Source organism: Hypomesus transpacificus, unplaced genomic scaffold (assembly GCF_021917145.1).
Source record: "Hypomesus transpacificus isolate Combined female unplaced genomic scaffold, fHypTra1 scaffold_409, whole genome shotgun sequence".
NCBI lineage: Eukaryota > Metazoa > Chordata > Actinopteri > Osmeriformes > Osmeridae > Hypomesus > Hypomesus transpacificus.
This window is the reverse complement of record NW_025813927.1, coordinates 1-23,837: the sequence shown is the minus strand read 5'-3', so window position 1 is coordinate 23,837 and position 23,837 is coordinate 1. Positions and strand designations below refer to the sequence as shown.

At 52.5% G+C, this 23,837-nt stretch overlaps 1 protein-coding gene across 1 annotated transcript; it reads right to left on the bottom strand.

Moving 5' to 3' along the window:
* Positions 1-3,097: 3,097 nt before the first annotated feature.
* Positions 3,098-23,553, bottom strand: c5 (complement component 5). Its single transcript, XM_047016554.1, has 39 exons — positions 23,373-23,553; positions 23,031-23,101; positions 22,859-22,953; positions 21,634-21,716; positions 21,105-21,195; positions 20,752-20,860; positions 15,912-16,044; positions 15,710-15,825; positions 15,276-15,467; positions 14,601-14,804; positions 14,206-14,412; positions 13,810-13,962; positions 13,417-13,546; positions 13,079-13,144; positions 12,735-12,947; positions 12,481-12,565; positions 12,297-12,379; positions 11,724-11,863; positions 11,150-11,380; positions 10,895-10,955; positions 10,543-10,632; positions 10,015-10,227; positions 9,574-9,649; positions 9,244-9,406; positions 8,929-9,033; positions 8,579-8,750; positions 8,140-8,330; positions 7,533-7,685; positions 7,370-7,432; positions 7,011-7,104; positions 6,838-6,877; positions 6,631-6,721; positions 6,199-6,273; positions 5,769-5,874; positions 4,970-5,056; positions 4,353-4,442; positions 3,995-4,078; positions 3,508-3,649; positions 3,098-3,411 (listed from the first exon to the last, which is right to left on the bottom strand). Exons 1-39 carry the CDS (start codon positions 23,551-23,553, stop codon positions 3,279-3,281), a joined length of 4,812 nt encoding a protein of 1,603 aa, XP_046872510.1. The 3' UTR covers positions 3,098-3,278.
* Between the last annotated feature and the right edge of the window lie 284 nt (positions 23,554-23,837).

The window sequence follows — 23,837 nt, the reverse complement described above, 5'->3', positions numbered from 1 at the left end:
AACCATCCAAACTGACACTGTTTCTCACTTCAATCCTGAGGCAGCATATTGTACCACTTGTTGCCAATTGTATGGTGTATGTTTATGTTGTATGTGAGTAGGTTATGTGTGTTGTATTTGAGTGTGTGTTTGTGTTGTGAGTGTGAGTGTGTGTGTGTGTGTTCCCTCGTCTAATGCTGCCCGTTCTATTGAGCCTGGCCGTGAAATCAAAGTGACAATCTCATTAGTAGACCTCTCCACCTCCTGCCTAGCAACCTTCAAACACCTTGAAGACCCCACCCCTCTCCCCCCCCACCCCTCTCCCCCCCTTACCGCTTGAATATCTGAGCATTGATCTGGAGTAAGCTAAAAGGACCGGCCAAGACAGAATGGCACAGCACGCTATTCAGCACAGAGAGCAGCAGCTCCGCCAAATGAGCCTTTTATGTGAGAGGCGCGACACACACACTATACACACACACACACACACACTATACACACACACACACACACTCACACTATACACACACACTACACAGAGTACTCAGAACAGTAGCTTATCCCTCTCTGACAGAACAGACATGTACAGTCCAGTAGCTTATCCCTGTCTGTCTCTTAAAACACACACATAGCCACACACACACACACACACTCATACAGCTCCACAAAGCTTCCCAGTGTGTTAAGTGGGAGGTGCAGTAGAGGATTTCGAGCAGATAGTGAAAGCCTGGGAACAGAGATGGCCCTCAGGAATTCAGGAGAGAACCATTTAACGTTTCCAAAACACAACACACCCCTTCCTCTCACCCACTAGTCAACCCCACACACACACACACACACACACGTGCTAACAAACTAATCTGTATGTGTTACCAAGTAGTTGCTTGTAAGTAAAGATCTCACCCACCCTTCTTAACAAGTACACACACCGTGTTGTGGGTGAATCCTCTCTAATCTGAACAGGATCATATGTGAACCCATCCAGAGGATTGCGTTTAAACACCGGGTCTTCCCCACAGACCTGATTACACCAATCACATCCAACACCTTCTCTTGGATCGGCTCTTTGGGCAACACAGGGAAATGCTTAACAATCAGCAAGAGAGGGAGAGAAAAAGACATTAAAGGAGAGAGAGAGAGAAAGAGAGAGAGAGAGACAGAGAGAGAGAGAGAGAGAGAGAGACAGAGAGAGAGAGAGAGAGACAGAGTGAGAGAGAGAGAGAGAGAGAGAGAGAGAGAGAGAGAGAGAGAGAGAACCTGCAGTGTTGTTTGGTGTGTATCTCTGGGGTCATGGGATGGAAGTTACCATGACGCTGTTTGCAGGAAGGAAGGAGTTTCACCTGCAGCACTATCACCACGGAGACCAACCGCATACACCTGCACACGCACACACACAGCCATGTTCACTGCAACTTCACTCTCCACAGTTATGCTTCTAGAACTCAATACATTCGACATTTCGTTCATTCAGCAGCAGACCCTTGTAACCACACACACACACACACAGTAGCGTATAGGCGTCCCGTACACTCATGACTGCCCAGCACCGATCACAGTGGCAAAACAGATCACTCTTCCATTGGAGAGAAGCTTCCTGCACCGTGTTGGCCCTCGCCGTTCCCGGTTCTAACCGAACACGTACCGAACCAGGCGAGAAGCGAGCAGTTGGCCCGTTGCTTTCTGCGACCCGTTAAGAGAACCATTTCCGTTGCATTGTGTCCCGGTAATCTATTCTCGCACTTCAAAGAGCTCTTTATCAAGGAGAGAAAAACGGAGCGATACGTTTAATGTGACCCGACTGATGGGGCATCAAAGACAGGGGAAAACCCGTTATTATTCAAGCATACGCAGAAACATGATACTCGACTATATAGGAGCGAAGCCGTTTTACGTAATAGTCAAAGATATAGGCCTACATAGGACATCGTGACAATTGTCGAGTTGGCAGACATTCTATCCATTGAATAGTCTCGTTTGGTATAAGGTCTCAGTGCTGTTTGCTGGGGTCATGGATTCCCAAGGTGGACTGAAAGTTGATATTTGGTCGGACTATCGTTCAATGACAGTACAACCAGGGTTGTGTTTAATATTGTAGGTTTGTCACGGTTCTAGCTAGTCACGCGAAGGACTGTTGACTAATGCTTTCCTGTACTTTGATTTTACAGTTGAACAATTTACACAGGGTCTACACGCGTGTTTGTATTGCCTCATTGATGGACTGGTGACACCTATCTTCACGAAGCAACAGGTCCAGGGTAACTTGTGGTCACATCACGTGTCTTTAGAGACCAGTTCAATCAACGGGAAGATATCCTTCTGGTTCTGTACTGGAGTGAATGTCTCAAGCAGCAACACATATGCGTTACAGGCGGACCAACCCCACACGGGGACGGAACCATACGGGTTGTCATTGTCAGCTTGGAGTTCGCAAGCGGGAAGCAAACAGCTTAACTTGTCTGTTGTTATTGAGAGAATACAGCAAAGCATCCACAAGCTCAGTTAGCGCTAGCTTCGCTGGTAAAGCTTCTCTGGTTAGCTAGCGGAGCGTGTTGATTAGCTTGCAGGATTGACTCTACAGTAGATTCTTGTACAGCAGAATATTGAGCAGTTGACGCTACTTTATGGTACTGCCTCTTACCTTAATATACAGCCCGAGGACAGTGGACAGACATGTTTTAACCGTGGACCGAATACACCTTCTCGAACGCCTTTCCGACCGGGCAGCGTCCTTACTGTTGATCCCCGGTCTTGAACGGCGTCTTGTACAGCGTCGGCTCTGCTGCAGGTAGCAGGGAATCCTTTTGATTGACAGCTGCTGCTGCCAATGATCAACCAGACACGGGGTGGGACTCGTTCTCGATTGAACCAATGAAGTGTGGGCCACGCTCGAGAGAGTTGGCATCACCGGAGCTCTCCAGGGTCCTGCTAACTTAGGTTAGCGCAACAATATGCCAATATTTACGTAATATACGACTACAATATACATAACAAACCACAAAGATGTTAACAAAGCTATCTGTACACGTTAACTGTACTATATCCAACTGACATAATATCGCTACAATATCATACCAAGATTCTTTTCTCCAATTAAGCTATATTGAATAGACGGTCCACACAACATCGTTAAAACTTTATTGATGAAACTTTGTAGGCCCTACTCCCTATACTTTTTACAAAAAAGTCAAAAAGTACAAATTGCTACAATTGGGAAGGAGATGACACAATTCACACATTTTATTTATCATTTATTGACCATTTACTGGAAATAAAATCCTCCATTGCATTCCTACTGTTTGTTAAGAACAGCCATCGAAAGTTAAGGTGTATTCATAATCATCCAGCACCTTCACAAAATCAGAACAGGGACTTTCTGTGCAACCAGTTGGCCATTTTTCCACTGTTGTCTTCGAATCCAATATGAATCTGTATCTGTAGTCGACAGATGAAGCAGGGTCAAGCACAGCAATTCACAGCTCAGTGCTTAGAGCATTGCACAGTTACACACATGCAGTCACACACACTCACTTGTAACGCTCATCCACAGGTATCTTGAGTTTGTCAGACACCAGGGTGAGGTACACCTCTCCAGGCTTCAGGTCCACACCATCACACGTGGTCTTCTTGATGAACTCCACCTCAAGGTCTTTAGCTACATTCTCCTTCTCCTCTGCCAGGACCAATAGACAGGCAGACAGACAGACAGGTTGACCAACAGACAGACAGGCAGACAGACAGGCAGTCATGCAGCTAGGCAGACAGACAGGCAGACAGACAGGCAGACAGACAGGCAGATAGACAGACAGGCAGATAGATAGACAGACAGGCAGATAGACAGGCAGATAGACAGACAGACAAGCAGACAGGCAGACAGGCAGACAGACAGGCAGACAGGCAGGCAGACAGGCAGGCAGGCAGGCAGGCAGGCAGGCAGGCAGGCAGGCAGGCAGGCAGGCAGGCAGGCAGGCAGGCAGGCAGGCAGGCAGGCAGGCAAGCAGACAGGGTCCATCCTTACCCCTGATCATGGGCTCCAACACCGTTGCAACATAAATGATAAAGTCTCCTTCTGTGGCAGTGGACTTTATCTGCACCTTGAGGGCTGTTGGCACACACACACACACACAATACACACACACACACAATACACAATACACACACACACAATACACACACACACACAATACACAGGCTTGTTGGAAATATCTGACAATACTGATTGTAGAAGTGCTGTGTTTATGATGTGTGTATGGAGTGTGTGTGTGGTGAGTGTAGGAAGTGTGTATGAAGTGTGTATGGAGTGTGTATGGAGTGTGTATGGAGTGTGTGTGTGGTGTGTATGAAGTGTGTATGGAGTGTGTGTGTGGTGTTGCTACCGTATTTGATGGCAGGTTGGCAGGTCTCCTTCAGGCGCTGTTCCACAGTGACCGCTCTGCTCACGTCATTCCTGAAGGAGCTGCACTCCACTGCAGGACACACACAGGTGCCTCCTTCAGCCATACGCTCCAGACATGCTCCCACACTGCACCAGCAGTGCTCCAGACATGCTCCCACACTGCACCAGCAGTGCTCCAGACATGCTCCCACACTGCACCAGCAGTGCTCCAGACATGCTTCCGCACTGCACCAGTAGTGCTCCAGACATGCTCCCGCACTGCACCAGCAGTGCTCCAGACATGCTCCCACACTGCACCAGCAGTGCTCCAGACATGCTCCCACACTGCACCAGCTGTGCTCCAGACATGCTTCTACACTGCACCAGCAATGCTCCAGACATGCTCCCACACTGCACCAGCAGTGCTCCAGACATGCTCCCACACTGCACCAGCAGTGCTCCAGACATGCTTCCGCACTGCACCAGCAGTGCTCCAGACATGCTTCTGCACTGCACCAGCAGTGCTCCAGACATGCTTCTGCACTGCACCAGCAGTGCTCCAGACATGCTTCCACACTGCACCAGCAGTGCAGTGCACCGTGATGGGACTCTACCTACCTGACAGGCAGCGACACTGCTCTCCCACACAGAGGCGCTGCAGCTTGGTCTCCACCAGAGGAGAGAACATCCTGGAACACACTGCCTCTGGGGGGCAGTAGAGAGGCATGTTACACCCCACCTCCTCATCCCTCCTTCCTCCTACCTCATCCTCTCTTTCTCTCCCTCCTCATCCCTCCTACCTCATCCTCTCTATCTCTCCCTCCTCCACTTCCTCCTACCTTATCCTCTCTTTCTCTCCCTCCTCATCCCTCCTACCTCATCCTCTCTATCTCTCCCTCCTCCACTTCCTCCTACCTCATCCTCTCTATCTCTCCCTCCTCCACTTCCTCCTACCTCATCCTCTCTATCTCTCCCTCCTCCACTTCCTCCTACCTCATCCTCTCTATCTCTCCCTCCTCCACTTCCTCCTACCTCATCCTCTCTTTCTCTCCCTCCTAATCTCCACTTCCTCCTAGCTCATCCATTCCTTTCTCTCCCTCCTCATCTCCACTTCCTCCTACCTCATCCTCTCTTTCTCTCCCTCCTCATCTCCACTTCCTCCTACCTCATCCTCTCTTTCTCTCCCTCCTAATCTCTCTCCCTCAACCCTCTCTTTTTCCTCCCTCCCATCCCTCCTTCCTCCCTCACCCCTTAGTCCCTCCCTCCTTCATTCTCTCTTCTCCCCCTCCCTCCACCAGGCAGGCAGTGATTCAGTAGGTGTGGAGGCGAGGCAGGGGGAGGCAGGGGGTGAGGCAGGGGGGAGGCATGGAGTGAGGCAGGGGTGAGGCATGGCGTGAGGCAGGGAAGGGAGGCCTACTTCTTGCCCGTATCTCGTAGACTCTGAAGAAGCAGTCTGAGGCCATGCCCATCTGGAAGCTCTGCTGGAACCTGAATCCTACGCAGGTGAAATCAGTGGAAGGCACCTACACGGGACACACACACACACAGACAGACACACACACACACATAGACAGACACACACAGAGACAAACGCACACACACATTCATTGAATTCATACTTAATACCATGTTGGATAGTTGTTACTTTTTGTGTCTGGTAAATACAAAACGTTCTCTGACTCTAACCACCAAAACACAGTTAGAACTGTGCTCTTCTGATCATTGATCTGCTGTCGCTTCCACACGCCATTATCATTAGTTGCTTTGGATAAAAACCTTGAATGAAATGTTTTCAAATGTAGTATAAATAAATAAGATAACATAGATGGCGGGAATGAGTAACTCACAGAAGAGAGCTGGATGGTGAGCAGGTCTCCACTGATCTGGTAATCGTCCATCACCGCCTCCAGACTGTTCTGGAGCTGAGGAGAGGATGAGGAGGGTCAGGGTGGGGTAGGGGGGGGTAGTGTGGGGCAGGAGGGGTAGTGTGGGGCAGGGGGGGTAGTGTGGGGCAGGAGGGGTGGGTAGTGTGGGCCAGGAGGGGGGGGTAGTGTGGGGCAGGGCGGGGGGTAGTGTGGCGCAGGGGGGGTAATGTGGGGCAGGAGGGAATGGTGTGGGGCAGGGGGGGGTAGTGTGGCGCAGAGGGGGTAGTGTGGGGTAGGAGGGGGGCTAGTGTGGGGCAGGAGGGGGGGGGGGTAATGTGGGGCAGGGGGGGTAGTGTGGGGCAGGAGGGGTAGTGTGGGGCAGGGGGGGTAGTTTGGGGTAGGAGGGGTAGTTACATAGTCCAGATCCTCGGTAGAGGGCTCTACTCCCGTGGGTAGCTGGATCTCCATCACAGTTTGAAGAGACTCCTCTGACTCGGGTTTGTACCTTTAAACACACACACAGGCAGACACACAGACACACAGACACACACACATCTCATGGTATCTTGATCAACAGGTAGATACATAATAAATTCAGTATTTCCACTGAAGGCTGCTCACTTAGCACAGGCGACGATGCGAGGGCTTTCCCTCATGTAATCTGAAGACAGATGTGCACAGTTACTACTCCAGTCACTACAGAAATAATAATAATAATAATGTAATCTGAAGACAGATGTGCACAGTTACTACTCCAGTCACTAAAGGAAGAATAGAGACCAGGATGGTCTTACCGTGGGAGTCTGGATCAGGTGCTGTCACACTTATGGACAAGTCAAAGTTGCAGTTCTCACTTTTGTCTGTCAGTTTGTAATACACGGTCCTCAACTGGGATCAGAGGAGAGGAGGGGAGAAGAGGGGAGCTGGTATTGTGGCTGAATACGACATCAAGTTTACTGATGGACATTATTACTGAAACTGATTTGACTCCAATCCTGGCTGTGTCATGTACAGAGGAGGGTATAGCTCAGTGGTTAGAGACTGCTAATGAAGAGGTTACAGGTTCAAGACCCCCTGTACTGTCCACTGCGTAGGAAAAAAAGCATCTGCTAAGATGCAGATGCAGATGATGTAGCTAGGAAAACCAGCTTACTTTGACCTTAGAGAACCCAGTACCGCCTCCAATGGAAACTTTAACATCTTTTTCCTCCGTCAACTGGCAAAAGCACACAGACACAAGACAGTGTTTTCTTTAAAGGAGCGTTTGAAAACATGGTTTGGTGCGTGGGGATGGATGCTACGGGTCCTAGTCTCACCTGGATGGGCCGGGCTACTGGTATCTTCTGTGTGAGCGTGACCTGGGGTAGGTCTCTCCCCTGTCTGTAGGAAACATCCACCTTCATGTCCAGCCTGCTGCTCTCTGCCTGTAGAGTGTACTGGGTCAGAGCCCCCAGTGCCATCATCATGTCCTGGGGGAGGAGAGGAGGAGGGATGAGTGGAGGAAGAGGAGGAGGAGGGAGGAGGGAGGAGGGAGGAGGGAGGAGGGGGGAGGGGGGAGGAGAGAGGAGGGGAGGAGAGAGGAGGGGAGGAGGAGGAGAGAGGAGGGGAGGAGGAGGAGGAGAGGAGGAGGGGAGGAGAGAGGAGGGGAGGAGGAGGAGGAGAGAGGAGGGGAGGAGGAGGAGGAGAGAGGAGGAGGAGGAGGAGAGAGGAGGGGAGGAGGAGGAGAGGAGGGGAGGAGGAGGAAGGAAGGGAGGGAGGGAGGGAGGGAGGGAGGGAGGGAGGGAGGGAGGGAGGGAGGGAGGGAGGGAGGGAGGAGGAGGAGAGGTAAAGAAGTATAAGATAAAGATTCTGATGTAGCGTGTGTGTGTGTGTGTGTGTGTGTGTGTGTGTGTGTGTGTGCACGCATGGGCCAGTGAGACCCACCTGTGCAGACTGGAAGCCTCCATAGTACTGTTCCTCTGTCAGCCACCTGACTACCGGCAGGGCGTAGCTCATCTTGTTCTTCAGCAGGGAGCTCAGCAGGGCGTAGCTGGTGATCTCCACCGTCTGGGGAGGAAGCTGCTCACCCACCACCTTCACACTCTCCTGCCAGTACCTCACATCAGCTGGGTTCCCTGCATCACGCACATATTCATACAATTACTATGGCAGAATATTTCTCTCTTTGTTTTTTGCCTCTTGTGAGCAACACAGGTTCTGTCTGAACAAAGGAAACAAGACAGACAGACAGACAGGAGGACAGACAGAAGGACAGACAGGACAGAAAGGAGGACAGACAGGAGGACAGACAGACAGACAGGAGGACAGGGAGGACAGACAGACAGACAGACAGGAGGACAGACAGACATCAGGTCATCAGGACCTTTCTCCCTGGCGGACTTCTCCAGATCCTGGTACAGGATGTTTGCTACTGGGTTCCTTAGATCCTGCAGCAGGAGGGCGTAGGTGGCCACCGCTCTCACATAGACGCTCTTGACCCCTTTTGCATTCTGGGAAACATAGTCTGCAGCACGCTTCAGACTATCAGAAAAGTCCTGAAAGGGGTGAAAGGTTGTGACAATGTTGTGACATCGTTTCACCGGCCAGTGAAGGCCTGTTCAACACACACCAACAATGTTCAACAAACAGCAAACATTCTGCTGTTGGCTGTTGGGTTTGGACTGTTTGGAAACATGACTTGTGTCTGAAGAGAAGACCTCAAACTGTTTCAACCTTCAGGTGCAGCTTCCTGTTGTTCAATTCCGTGACCGTCTTCATCCCGATCATGACAAAGGAGGTAATGAGGATCCGGAACTCAGCACTGCCCTGTTTCACATCCTGCATGGAGGGGGCCCCAGCACACACACACACACCATACACACATCATACACACACACACACACACACACATCATACACACACACATCATACCTAAGTAACGTAAATAATGTACAGCCTTCTTAGCGAGACGTATGGATCTGTGTGTGTGTGTGTGCGTGTGGTGTGTATGTGTGTGTGTGTGCTTCCCAGATGCAGGGGGTCACCTACAGTAAACTTGGTGTCAACAGAGTCCTCCACGAATGAGCCGTCCACAGCTTGTGCTTTGTCCACCAGCCAGAACAGGGTTGTGGACATGGAGTCATAGTCCTCTGAGCCGAAGTCTACGTAGCTTGCCACCTGGCCCATGGTCTTCATCACCTGAGATGTCACCCTGCAAGACAGGCAGACAGACAGGCAGGGGGGAAGACAGACAGACAGGTAAGGAAGCGGGCAGAGACAGACAGACAGACAGACAGACAGACAGACAGACAGACAGACAGACAGACAGACAGACAGACAGACAGACAGACAGACAGAGAGACTGACAGGGTAACTCACAAAGTGCTGGATCCCTTGTGCTTCCACATGCTGTAGCTCCCGTCTCGATTCCTGAAAGACTTGACGCTCATGATGCCTTTAGGAGGCAGGAGGCACAAGGGAGGAGAAAGGAGGCAGGTCAGTATTTTCACTTTCTGATTTTAGATAAACATCTGAGAGATAAAGAGAGACAGAGAGAGAGAGACAGAGAGAGAGAGAGAGAGAGAGAGAGAGAGAGAGAGAGAGAGAGAGAGACAGACAGACAGAGAGACCGAGAGAGAGACAGAGAGAGAGACAGACAGACAGAGAGACCGAGAGAGAGACAGAGAGACAGAGAGAGAGAGAGAGAGAGAGAGAGAGAGAGACAGATATAGAGAGAGAGAGAGAGACCGAGAGAGAGAGACCGAGAGAGAGAGAACCAGGAGTGAAACAGAGGCCAAACTAAAAGCTTGTCTCCCCCACCCTCCTTCATCTTCATCTTGATGTTCCCTGGGCTGATGGGTTCACGGGGGTCCATGTTCCCCCAGCGACCCAGCTTCTCCAGGAAGTGGAACACGTAGTAGTATGGTGTGACCCTGAGCACATCCATCAGCCCAGACCCCCACGGGACGTTCAGCAGCTCCTCCAGTCCCTCGGGCTTCGCCACGATGGCCAGTATCTCCCCCAGTACCTCTCCTGCAAGGCCGACCACAGGGGTTACAGCAGGGTTCTCCTGCCCTGTTCCTAGACAGCTACCTGCCTGTAGGGTTCTCATGCCCTGTTCCTAGACAGCTACCTGCATATAGGGTTCTCCTCCAACATGAATCGAGCACACCTGATTCTAATAATCAGCTGGCTGATCAACTAATTAGTGTTGTGGTTGAAGCATAAACCAACAGGCAGATAGCTCTCTAGGTACAGGGTTGGAGACCCCTGGGTTAGAGGTTTAAATCCGGTCCCCCCTGTGTGTGTGTGTGTGTGTGTGATAAATCAGTACCTGTCATAAAGTACCTGATATGATCAGCTGTCTGTCCACCAAGGTGTAGGGGACCACCTGCTGAGGGACCCAGTACTTCATCTGGACTGACCAGATGGAACTCCCTAAAGACACAACACACAGCACACAACAACACAACCACAAACAACAGCAACAGGATTACAGGAGATGCAAAAACCCCTGTCAGAGATGTTTATGTAGCCAGTAAGATCTCAAAAGCATCAAATCCCCCTCAGTGTAAAGGTATTGAGGCAGTTTCCCTGCGATTGCTGCTGAAGCTGTGGAACCCTCGGTGCTTCTCAACACTTTAATAATAACGCTTTGATCCCACTTGACCAGGGGTCGTGTTAGCGCTCCAACACCTACCGTAAAGGCCTTTGGGGTCTAGGTTCTTTACTTCCAACTTCTCCATCAAGACTCCTTCAGGCTGGGGGATCGTAACAAAAACAATCATAATATTTCACAAGTTATCATTTTAATAATATTTCTCAGAAGGATCCAATCTCTGCCATGATCACCTTTCCACACAATCATTGAGTGAAGGGGAAAAACACACAAATAAATGATATATATTAAATAAAAACATAATAATTTGGTCCTGGTGCTGGACTGAGAGCAGACCTTGACATAGAGAGTCTTCTGTACTGTGTCCAGGACACCCTGGGAGGTCTTCAAGGTGAAGGTGAGCTGATGTCTTCCGCTTTCAAACGCCAGCAGGGTGAAGGTGACTGGATGGACAGAGTCTTGCTTCAGGGTGGACATGGTGCACTTGGTGGTCCAGAGGCCGTCCTCGTCCTCTCTGTGGCCCTGGTAGAGACACACGCCTGGGCCTGCCGTCAGAGTCACGCAGAACTGACCGAGACAGCAAGCAGAGACACAAGACAGGGTGAAGGGGCCTGCTCTCCTCTGCTTCCCTCTCTGTTTTTGTCTCTCTCTCGCCCCGTCTCTCTCCCTCTCTCCCTCTCTCCCTCTCTCCCTCTCTCCCTCTCTCCCTCTCTCCCTCTCTGTCTCTCTCTGTCTCTCTCTGTCTCTCTCTGTCTCTCTCTGTCTCTCTCTGTGTCTCTCTCTCTGTCTCTCTCTCTGTCTCTCTCTCTGTCTCTCTCTCTGTCTCTCTCTCCCTCTCTCCCCCTCTCTCTCTGTCTCTCTCTCTCTGGGCTGGGTCTAGTCTCAGGGGTCAGGGGTCATGGGTGCTGACCTGCAGGTCGCTCATCAGCTGGTTGTAGACGGAGCCACTGAGCTGGATCTGTTCCCCCCGCACCATGGAGTAGGGCAGGGGCACATCCAGACTCACCGGCTGGGTGACCGAGATCTGTGTGGGCTCTGCCACACAGAGACCTGGGGACAGGGGGCAGGGAGAGGGGGCAGGGGGAGAAGGGGCAGGGGGAGGGGGCAGGGGGAGAGGGGGCAGGGGAGGGGGCAGGGGGCAGGGGGAGGGGACAGGGGGAGAGGGGGCAGGGGAGGGGGCAGGGGACAGGGGGAGAGGGGGCAGGGGGCAGGGGAGGGGGTTTGGGGTAGTTTGATGGGAAGAGGGAGAACACTACACTTTAGGAAAAAAGTCACAGTGTTGAAGCCCTGTAGGGTTGCAGTACCACAACCTGCTACTAGGTGGCGACTGTGATCTATTTTCTGGTGAACAGCCTTGAGTTCAGACCTATCTTTAAGACACAGCTGAACCACAGACCACCTCACTGAGACCAGGAGGGGAGGAGGAGACAGGGAGTGGACAGGATATGACATAACATTAAGTGAGGATATGACATCATTGTACCGTTGGCAAACATGGCCACTGCTGAGATCTCCCATGTGGTCAGAGAGTCTGGCAGCTTGACAGGTAGAGTCAGCTCCCCTGCCCTGGGGAGGGAGGGAGGGAGGGAGATACCGACAAGTCAGGTAGGTCCATGGTGTGTATGTATGTGTGTCTTTGTGTGTGTTTGTGTGTGTTTCGTCCTTACCTAGCGACATGGACCTCAAACAGCCAACTCTCTGGGAAAAAGCTTCTCACATACTTGGGAGTGTCTTCAAACACTGTGTCGAACTCTACACACACACACACACATGCACACACAGCTGGAGTTATCAGCCATAGCAGGACATTGCTATTTTCTGGAAATTGAAACTGTAAAACTGCTTTTAAGTGAAGCAAGACCCCCACACAGCCCCCACAGTGACTAAGTCACAGCAGCCCGTTGAAGCCACAGAAACTCACCGCTCCTCGCATTCCACAGCTCCGTGTCTGGTTGGTGTTTAGCAAACTCACAGCACTCCACAAAGACCTCCCTGGCCCTCTGCACAGACAGATGTTTGTACACACTGTGGCCCTCCTTGGGGAGGACCTTGACGCGGTCGGAACATTGGACGTAAACCGGGCTGTGTTTCAGGCCTGCCCAGCAGAAGGCAGTGTACGCCAGGTACAGCTTAGCTGTGGAGATCACGCCCGGCAGAGGCAAGAGGCAGGTAAACACCACGGTACAGGGTCACGTGACTCGTAGACATTTGCTGTTTGTTGTCAGCGTGTTGTGGTACGGTACGGATGGCCGACAGTGGACCTACATTTGTCTCTCTTCTCCTCGAAGGTAAGCGACCGCTTGGCTCGGACCAGCTCCTGACAGACATCCTCTGAAGATAAGAGGGGACAGACAGGTCACGTGGGGGTCAAGAGGGGACAGACAGGTCAGGTGGGGGTCAAGAGGGGACAGACAGGTCGGGTGGGGGTCAAGAGGGGACAGACAAATTCCATAAAAAAATATATCTATATCATGACCTGTATTTGATGAGAGGCCAGGAGTGGTACTGCACGTACCGTGTGATACTGCTGTGAGAGGCCAGGAGTGGAACTGCACGTACCGTGTGATACTGCTGTGAGAGGCCAGGAGTGGTACTGCACGTACCGTGTGATGGGATGGCTTTAGCGTTAGCGTTGGTCATGAAGGTGAGACCAGCCAGACGGAAGACGTCTGCGATGTCTTTACCCCCGCCTCCTCCACAGCCTGGGTCACTCTTCTCAATGTGGCGGAGCACCTAAACACAGGGGTCAGGAGCAATCTCAGAGGCTCTTGGTTAAACTCTAGATGTATCTCAACCTTCATGAGATTCGCTGAACAGGGTTCACCATCACCGAAGCTATCGTTAATGCCACGTTTGATTTATCTAGCGGGCAGCAGAAAGCTAGCTTTGACAGTTTGAGTCCCTCTGATGCGATACAGCGTCATCCGAATCTAATGCACATCACATCAGTTTGATTTCTGTGTGCAGCGCAGACGGGCGGGGTTAGCGGGCCTCACCTTGGCCATGGGGTTGACCCGGGTGGAGCGGAGGGCCTGTAGGGCCGTGTCCGTGGCCGACAGCGCCACCAGGGCCTCGGTCCCCGTCCTCACCTGCAGCCTGACGCTGGAGCCGGGCCGTGCTGCGTCCCTGGCCACGTAGGACAGGTCAGCCTGGGAAACACACACACACCAGGAACCTGGCAGCTTAGGTGGAACACCTCATCCAATCAGGAGAGGCTTTTAACCAAACACACAAACATGGACGGTGGGTCAGTGGCCAGTTCCAGGTCACCAAGCTAGACACAACTCTAGGCCACGGTCCTGTTAGGGTTATGACCACAAGCTAGACACAGCCCCACGGTCCTGTTAGGGTTATGACCACAAGCTAGACGCTAGGTGCTAAGCTAAGCTAACCTTGAGGTCGTTCATGCAGCTAGCCTTAACCCCCAGCCACACAGAGTCTGCCACCAGCTCTGTGGCTCCCTCGCCGTGCAGGATGTAGTAGACCAGCAGGCGGATGGAGGGCACCATCCGAGGGGTCACCTGGAACCTCAGGGTCTGGAACGAGCCCCCGGAGTGCGGCTGCGTGTGGGATGCCTCCACACGGCCGTTAGAAATCACCTGGAACCCCGAGAGAGGGAGGACACCTCATGGTTTGTGTGATGGGTGTTTGTTACATATTATAGGTTTGCTTGATTTGTATCCAAAGCCACGGACAAACAGTGCATGTAGACAGCATTATAACCTATATACACTGAGAGCACTATAAACACTGTATCAAACATGGTGAGCTGAGGTGTTTTACTCACCAGGAAGCTGGTGCTCTTGATGTTCAGGAAGGGGGCAACACTGAACACCACATTGATGTTGGCCTCTGTCCCGACCTCCAGGGTGTTCAGGTTGGGGGGGACACTAATGTAGAGGTAGCGTTTCTTGGGAGAGTTGTACACCTTGGCGTCCAGAACAAACTCAGCCTGGCTCTGAAGGGGCAGGTAACGGTCGTCCGTCTTGAACTGAAATCAAAAGTCAGTTCCTATGATGACGAGAGATGTCGTCTCCCCTGTGCAGTTTATTTATTTGTTTTCGGCAATATGGTAGTTTTTGGGGGTTGGTAGGTGTGATTTCAATGTGCTTATGAAAACATATCTCAATTAAGTTTACATCTTCAATAATTATATATTAATGACATTAAGATCTACATGTAAACCCAGGTAAATGTTTGAAATCTTTGGAATTCAAAACAAAATGTAATATATCAATATCTGCAGAGGCCAGCGACGGCTAATCCTGAGGTCTCTGGGTAGGAGCGAGGCCTGTCCAGCAGATGGGAGACCAGGAGAGATGGGAGACCAGGAGAGATGGGAGACCAGGAGAGATGGGAGACCAGGAGAAATGGGAGACCAGGAGAAATGGGAGATCAGGAGAAATGGGAGACCAGGAGAGATGGGAGACCAGGAGAGATGAGAGACCAGGAGAGTACTCACGTTGATCTTGGCGGTGAGGGTGTTGGCCGGCCAGTTACATATGAAGTACGCCACGCCATCAGAGCCCGTCTTCCTGTCCTGCTGGGCGCAGTCCAGCCTCTCTGTGTCCATGGAGACAAGGGTTGCCATGGCTTCCAGCAGTTTGACAGGTAACCGGGTCACCGGCTCACCCAGAGGATCCAGCACCAGCATCTACACCAGAATCACACCAGAACCACACCAGATCACTAGGACATATCTATGCCAACCCTACCCTCCAGGTCTGTCTACTGAACATCCTTCTCCTTCATGACATGTGTGCAGGTCATGTCCCACACCCAGAACAGCTCATGTGTCCCACACCCAGAACAGCTCATGTGTCCATTCCACTTTAAGAAAGGTTCAGCTCAGCTACGCCCCGTTACTGAAGCCCGATGATGCTGATGATGTCCTACCCTGATTGTGTACGGCAGCAGGGGTTTGATGAAGAGCGGTGTGGCCAGCAGCTTCATGGTGTATGGAGACTTCACAAACTTCACGGTTGTCAACTCAGCTTCCTGGGAGAGACCACCTGAGGCGGGGGGAGGCGGGTGTGTTGTCATGTTCCAGTTTAGAGGCAGACGTCAGAGCTGGTGCTGTGTGGGGTCGGTGACTTACCGGTTCTTTCCATCATGCTGACTGCAACATAGAAGTGTTTTCCAAACATCTGCTCCAGGGTCAGCGGATGCTCCTGGCGAGCCAAGACACTTTTCACGTCGAGTGTCGCTTCCTGCGTCCCGTCGATCTGCAACTGAGAGGCAGAAACTTTGTTTAGACACCGCCCTCAAAGGCAGACGTGACTGAGCCTGGGGAGAGACGTGACTGAGCCTGAGGAGAGACGTGACTGAGGGTGAGGAGAGACGTGACTGAGGGTGAGGAGAGACGTGACTGAGCCTGAGGAGAGACGTGACTGAGCGTGGGGAGAGACGTGACTGAGGGTGAGGAGAGACGTGACTGAGCGTGAGGAGAGACGTGACTGAGCCTGAGGAGAGACGTGACTGAGGGTGAGGAGAGACGTGACTGAGGGTGAGACGTGACTGAGGGTGAGGAGAGACGTGACTGAGGGTGAGACGTGACTGAGCCTGGGGAGAGACGTGACTAAGGGTGAGGAGAGACGTGACTGAGGGTGAGGAGAGACGTGACTGAGGGTGAGGAGAGACGTGACTGAGCGTGAAGAGAGACGTGACTGAGCCTGAGGAGAGACGTGACTGAGGTTGAGGAGAGACGTGACTGAGCGTGGGGAGAGACGTGACTGAGCGTGGGGAGAGACGTGACTGAGCCTGAGGAGAGACGTGACTGAGGGTGAGGAGAGACGTGACTGAGCGTGGGGAGAGACGTGACTGAGCCTGAGGAGAGACGTGACTGAGGGTGAGGAGAGACGTGACTGAGCTTGGGGAGAGACGTGACTGAGGGTGAGGAGAGACGTGACTGAGGGTGAGGAGAGACGTGACTGAGCGTGAGGAGAGACGTGACTGAGCCTGAGGAGAGACGTGACTGAGCCTGAGGAGAGACGTGACTGAGCGTGAGGAGAGACGTGACTGAGCCTGAGGAGAGACGTGACTGAGCCTGAGGAGAGACGTGACTGAGGGTGAGGAGAGACTTGACTGAGGGTGAGGAGAGACGTGACTGAGCCTGAGGAGAGACGTGACTGAGCGTGGGGAGAGACGTGACTGAGCCTGGGGAGAGACGTGACTGAGCCTGAGGAGAGACGTGACTGAGGGTGAGGAGAGACGTGACTGAGCGTGGGGAGAGACGTGACTGAGCCTGAGGAGAGACGTGACTGAGCCTGAGGAGAGACGTGACTGAGCCTGAGGAGAGACGTGACTGAGGGTGAGGAGAGACGTGACTGAGCCTGAGGAGAGACGTGACTGAGCGTGAGGAGAGACGTGACTGAGCGTGGGGAGAGACGTGACTGAGCCTGAGGAGAGACGTGACTGAGCGTGAGGAGAGACGTGACTGAGCGTGGGGAGAGACGTGACTGAGCCTGAGGAGAGACGTGACTGAGCCTGAGGAGAGACGTGACTGAGGGTGAGGAGAGACGTGACTGAGCATGGGGAGAGACGTGACTGAGCCTGAGGAGAGACGTGACTGAGGGTGAGGAGAGACGTGACTGAGGGTGAGGAGACGTGACTGAAGGTGAGGAGAGACGTGACTGAGCGTGAGGAGAGACTTGACTGAGGGTGAGGAGAGACGTGACTGAGCCTGAGGAGAGACGTGACTGAGCCTGAGGAGAGACGTGACTGAGGGTGAGGAGAGACGTGACTGAGCGTGGGGAGAGACGTGACTGAGCGTGAGGAGAGACGTGACTGAGCCTGAGGAGAGACGTGACTGAGGGTGAGGAGAGACGTGACTGAGCCTGAGGAGAGACGTGACTGAGGGTGAGGAGAGACGTGACTGAGGGTGAGACGTGACTGAGCCTGAGGAGAGACGTGACTAAGGGTGAGGAGAGACGTGACTGAGGGTGAGGAGAGACGTGACTGAGGGTGAGGAGAGACGTGACTGAGGGTGAGGAGAGACGTGACTGAGCCTGAGGAGAGACGTGACTAAGGGTGAGGAGAGACGTGACTGAGCGTGAGGAGAGACGTGACTGAGCCTGAGGAGAGACGTGACTGAGGGTGAGGAGAGACGTGACTGAGCGTGGGGAGAGACGTGACTGAGCGTGGGGAGAGACGTGACTGAGCCTGAGGAGAGACGTGACTGAGGGTGAGGAGAGACGTGACTGAGCGTGGGGAGAGACGTGACTGAGGGTGAGGAGAGACGTGACTGAGGGTGAGGAGAGACGTGACTGAGCGTGAGGAGAGACTTGACTGAGGGTGAGGAGAGACGTGACTGAGCCTGAGGAGAGACGTGACTAAGGGTGAGGAGAGACGTGACTGAGCGTGAGGAGAGACGTGACTGAGCCTGAGGAGAGACGTGACTGAGGGTGAGGAGAGACGTGACTGAGCGTGGGGAGAGACGTGACTGAGCGTGGGGAGAGACGTGACTGAGCCTGAGGAGAGACGTGACTGAGGGTGAGGAGAGACGTGACTGAGCGTGGGGAGAGACGTGACTGAGGGTGAGGAGAGACGTGACTGAGGGTGAGGAGAGACGTGACTGAGCGTGAGGAGAGACTTGACTGAGGGTGAGGAGAGACGTGACTGAGCCTGAGGAGAGACGTGACTGAGCCTGAGGAGAGACGTGACTGAGCCTGAGGAGAGACGTGACTGAGCGTGGGGAGAGACGTGACTGAGCCTGGGGAGAGACGTGACTGAGGGTGAGGAGAGACGTGACTGAGGGTGAGGAGAGACGTGACTGAGCGTGGGGAGAGACGTGACTGAGCCTGAGGAGAGACGTGACTGAGCCTGAGGAGAGACGTGACTGAGGGTGAGGAGAGACGTGACTGAGCCTAAGGAGAGACGTGACTGAGCGTGAGGAGAGACGTGACTGAGCGTGGGGAGAGACGTGACTGAGCCTGAGGAGAGACGTGACTGAGCGTGAGGAGAGACGTGACTGAGCGTGGGGAGAGACGTGACTGAGCCTGAGGAGAGACGTGACTGAGCCTGAGGAGAGACGTGACTGAGGGTGAGGAGAGACGTGACTGAGCATGGGGAGAGACGTGACTGAGCCTGAGGAGAGACGTGACTGAGGGTGAGGAGAGACGTGACTGAGCGTGGGGAGAGACGTGACTGAGGGCGAGGAGACGTGACTGAGGGTGAGGAGAGACGTGACTGAGGGTGAGGAGAGACGTGACTGAGCCTGAGGAGAGACGTGACTGAGCCTGAGGAGAGACGTGACTGAGGGTGAGGAGAGACGTGACTGAGCGTGGGGAGAGACGTGACTGAGCGTGAGGAGAGACGTGACTGAGCCTGAGGAGAGACGTGACTGAGGGTGAGGAGAGACGTGACTGAGGGTGAGGAGAGACGTGACTGAGCCTGAGGAGAGACGTGACTGAGCGTGGGGAGAGACGTGACTGAGCGTGGGGAGAGACGTGACTGAGCCTGAGGAGAGACGTGACTGAGCCTGAGGAGAGACGTGACTGAGGGTGAGGAGAGACGTGACTGAGCCTGAGGAGAGACGTGACTGAGCGTGAGGAGAGACGTGACTGAGCGTGGGGAGAGACGTGACTGAGCCTGAGGAGAGACGTGACTGAGGGTGAGGAGAGACGTGACTGAGCCTGAGGAGAGACGTGACTGAGCGTGGGGAGAGACGTGACTGAGCCTGAGGAGAGACGTGACTGAGCCTGAGGAGAGACGTGACTGAGCGTGAGGAGAGACGTGACTGAGCGTGGGGAGAGACGTGACTGAGCCTGAGGAGAGACGTGACTGAGCGTGGGGAGAGACGTGACTGAGCGTGAGGAGAGACGTGACTGAGCCTGAGGAGAGACGTGACTGAGCGTGGGGAGAGACGTGACTGAGCCTGAGGAGAGACGTGACTGAGGTTGAGGAGAGACGTGACTGAGGGTGAGGAGAGACGTGACTGAGCCTGAGGAGAGACGTGACTGAGCGTGGGGAGAGACGTGACTGAGGGTGAGGAGACGTGACTGAGGGTGAGGAGAGACGTGACTGAGCGTGAGGAGAGACTTGACTGAGGGTGAGGAGAGACGTGACTGAGCCTGAGGAGAGACGTGACTGAGCCTGAGGAGAGACGTGACTGAGGGTGAGGAGAGACGTGACTGAGCGTGGGGAGAGACGTGACTGAGCGTGAGGAGAGACGTGACTGAGCCTGAGGAGAGACGTGACTGAGGGTGAGGAGAGACGTGACTGAGGGTGAGGAGAGACGTGACTGAGCCTGAGGAGAGACGTGACTGAGCGTGGGGAGAGACGTGACTGAGCCTGGGGAGAGACGTGACTGAGGGTGAGGAGAGACGTGACTGAGGGTGAGGAGAGACGTGACTGAGCGTGGGGAGAGACGTGACTGAGCCTGAGGAGAGACGTGACTGAGCCTGAGGAGAGACGTGACTGAGGGTGAGGAGAGACGTGACTGAGCCTGAGGAGAGACGTGACTGAGCGTGAGGAGAGACGTGACTGAGCGTGGGGAGAGACGTGACTGAGCCTGAGGAGAGACGTGACTGAGGGTGAGGAGAGACGTGACTGAGCCTGAGGAGAGACGTGACTGAGCGTGGGGAGAGACGTGACTGAGCCTGAGGAGAGACGTGACTGAGCCTGAGGAGAGACGTGACTGAGCGTGAGGAGAGACGTGACTGAGCGTGGGGAGAGACGTGACTGAGCCTGAGGAGAGACGTGACTGAGCGTGGGGAGAGACGTGACTGAGCGTGAGGAGAGACGTGACTGAGCCTGAGGAGAGACGTGACTGAGCGTGGGGAGAGACGTGACTGAGCCTGAGGAGAGACGTGACTGAGGGTGAGGAGAGACGTGACTGAGGGTGAGGAAAGACGTGACTGAGCCTGAGGAGAGACGTGACTGAGGGTGAGGAGAGACGTGACTGAGGGTGAGGAGAGACGTGACTGAGCGTGTCTCACCTCGGTTCTTTTGATAGACCCGGACAGGACTACTGGAGAGTTTTTGCCGTCCACGAAACCAAACCTTATGTACACTATCGCCTCGGAAACAGGAGCTCCGTGGACGTACCTGTAACGCAGCACAGGTCACACACACACACACACGGTACACACACACACGGTAAACACACACACACACATATATACATTGTAAACACACACACGGTAAACACACACATGGTAAACACATACACACATACATGCTAAACACACACATACACACACACACACATGCTAAACACACACACACACACATGCTAAACACACACACACACACATGGTAAACACACACATTCTTCTGTCCTCTAACCCACCTGCCTATGACCTTGATTTTGAATTGTTCAGCGTTCCCGTAGCTCAGGTAGTTTGAGTGTGGCAGGATCTGGATGGCGATGCTGGGTAGAACTGAGACCAGGGGAGAGGACAATCAGACTGAGCAGGACCCTGGTCTGAGACCAGGGGAAAGGACAATCAGACTGAGCAGGACCCTGGTCTGAGACCAGGGGAAAGGACAATCAGACTGAGCAGGACCCTGGTCTGAGACCAGGGGAAAGGACAATCAGACTGAGCAGGACCCCTGGCTCTGCTCTGTTCTGAAGCCTGAGGATAGAAACTATGACCCCCATGTTAATTGTAGCAGGGGCGTAGGTTTCATTATATGTTATACACTGTGTGTATCACTAATTCAATCATGAAAATTATACAACCACTGTCCCTAACACCTTTTACTAACAACATGATATTTAACAGCTGCATCCTCAGTTATTCAATTAGCCTGGCCCCGCCCACGTTAGAAAACAGACCGAGCCCCCCAGGCCGTTGGCATGACGCCGGGCTACTCACCGTATTCCTTGATGTGGAACTGAGCTCTGACCGAGGTGACCAGAGGTGGGCCGTACGAGGCCTCCACAGACCACAAGCCAAACCTGCCATTCCATGTCAACGTCACATAAGTTCAAGTTCAAGTCTTTTATTTGTCAGGTACACAGAACAACACAAGGTTACACTGGGCACTGAAATTCTTAAGACAAGACAACGCAAGCACCTGGCATAACATAACATAAGTACACGGAACGCAATTTACATCAATGCTGAGCTTAAATAAGTGAAACTTCCTAAATATACAGATAGCAATAAATAATCGACTATACTAACCCCAACACTAAAACTTCCTAAATTACAGATAACAATAAATAGTACACTATACTAACCCTAAATGCACACACAGACACCACTGCAGTCAGCGTGTGGATTGGGATTCTCGGTTCAGAATCACCTTCGCCTTAATGAGGATGTGACATGGACACAGTGCCTTGCACTGTAAAAACCCCTGCTAAATCACACATTTTACCTTGATAACAATTAATACATTCATTTAACAATTAATTAATAATAAATAAACATTGTTTTGACATTGGTTGAACTTGGCCCCAAACCCAACCCAGGTTACCCTAACAGTCATAACCCTCTCAACACTTCTCTCCCCTCATGGCTTAGAACGTCTCTGCGGAACACTCCTTCTACTTCTCTGGGAGAATGAAGCTGTGTCGCCTCAATGTTCCTGGAAACATTTAATGTAGGAAAAAACACATAATATCTACATGGTGTTGATTACCTGTCCTGTTTCACATCTGGTTCTGTCTGTCTGTCTGTATCTCTCTCTCTCTCTCTCTCTCTCACTCTCTCTCACTCTCTCTCACTCTATCCTTCTCTCTCCTGCATCAGTTGGCTCCTTAGCTGGCAAGAGTGCAAGCAGACTAGGTAAGAGTGCAAGCTAACATTATCAGATCATCTCTGAGTTAGCTAGAGTGCAAGCTAACATTATCAGATCATCTCTGAGTTAGCTGGAGTGCAAGCTAACATTATCAGATCATCTCTGAGTTAGCTAGCTACTCCCAAGTGACGAAATTAGACAGAACTGGCCATTTTTTTTAAAATCCCCACTGGTCCAAGACCGAGTAAAAATGCGGTCGATTCTGAAACGAGGCCAACACTTTCAAAAAGTGAAATCCAGAGCGGTGTGAGTACTACAACACAAGTGTGGACTTCCTCTCAGGGTGAAGCTTACTTGGGTTTGAGGGGTATTTTGAAAGGGTCCTGCAGAGACGGAATGCCCTGACTGTTCTGCAACTCCACCGTCTCCACGATCTCCTCATCTGGATCCTGCAGAGAGACAGCTCTGTTCTAGCCTGTTCTGTGTTCTGCGTTCTCGAAGGGGAGAACTATGAGAGGTCACTCACCCTGAAGGTCACGAACACATTACGCTTGGCTGTGGTGAGATCCTCATTCAGGGAGAAGGCCCGGACCTTCACTGTACACACACACACACACACACACACAAACACAGACATAAAGTGACTACGGCATGGTTATACATCACTGGCATTATAATGCATACAAACATGAGCAATCTCTCCCTCCTCTCCCTCTCCCTCCCCCCCCCTCCCCCTCCCCCCCCTCCCCCCCCTCCCCCTCCCCCTCCCTCCCTCCCCCCCCCTCCCCATTCCCCTCCCCCCCCCCCCCTCCCCATTCCCCTCCCTCCCTCTCTCTCCCCCCTCTCCTCTCTCCCCCCCTCTCTCCACCTGACTGTTGAGGGGTGTACAGCGGTTTGTCTGTCTGTATAAACAGGAAGCCACTCTTCCTAGAGATGGGGATCTCCACAGAGTTGCTGAACTCAGCGCTCTGCGCCCAGAGCACCACGTGTGTGGCATCCTTCAGCAGCCCTCGGACCTGCAGAGGCACCAGGAGGGTGTTCATCACCATTTCAGACAGTCAAACAAGATATACTTACACTAAGTGACAGTAAATAAATACATTTAAAGGCTATTCCAAACAAACAATAAAAAAATACAAAATAAAGAAACATGGAATGAATAATGTTCTAACTTCCAGTACAGGTACAGTCTCTCAAATATCAAATGTCTCAAATCAGGTATTTCCTTCTTCTAAAGTACAATTATTCTTTTTTTTTTTTAAACCTGCTGTTTCACATTTCACAACTTCAGAGTCCAGTAAGGCCGAACGTTGCCAGGACAACACTACCTGGT

Bases quoted from the DNA above. Each gene is read 5' to 3' on its own strand.
- c5 (XM_047016554.1), bottom strand. From the start codon at position 23,553: ATGGTGATGAACACCCTCCTGGTGCCTCTGCAGGTCCGAGGGCTGCTG. The intron at 20,861-21,104 runs GTGGGTTAGAGG...GCTGCGTTACAG, and splicing joins AAAATCAAGGTCATAGGCAG to GTACGTCCACGGAGCTCCTG. The intron at 9,650-10,014 runs GTGGGGGAGACA...TGCCTCCTAAAG, and splicing joins CAAGATGAAGATGAAGGAGG to GCATCATGAGCGTCAAGTCT.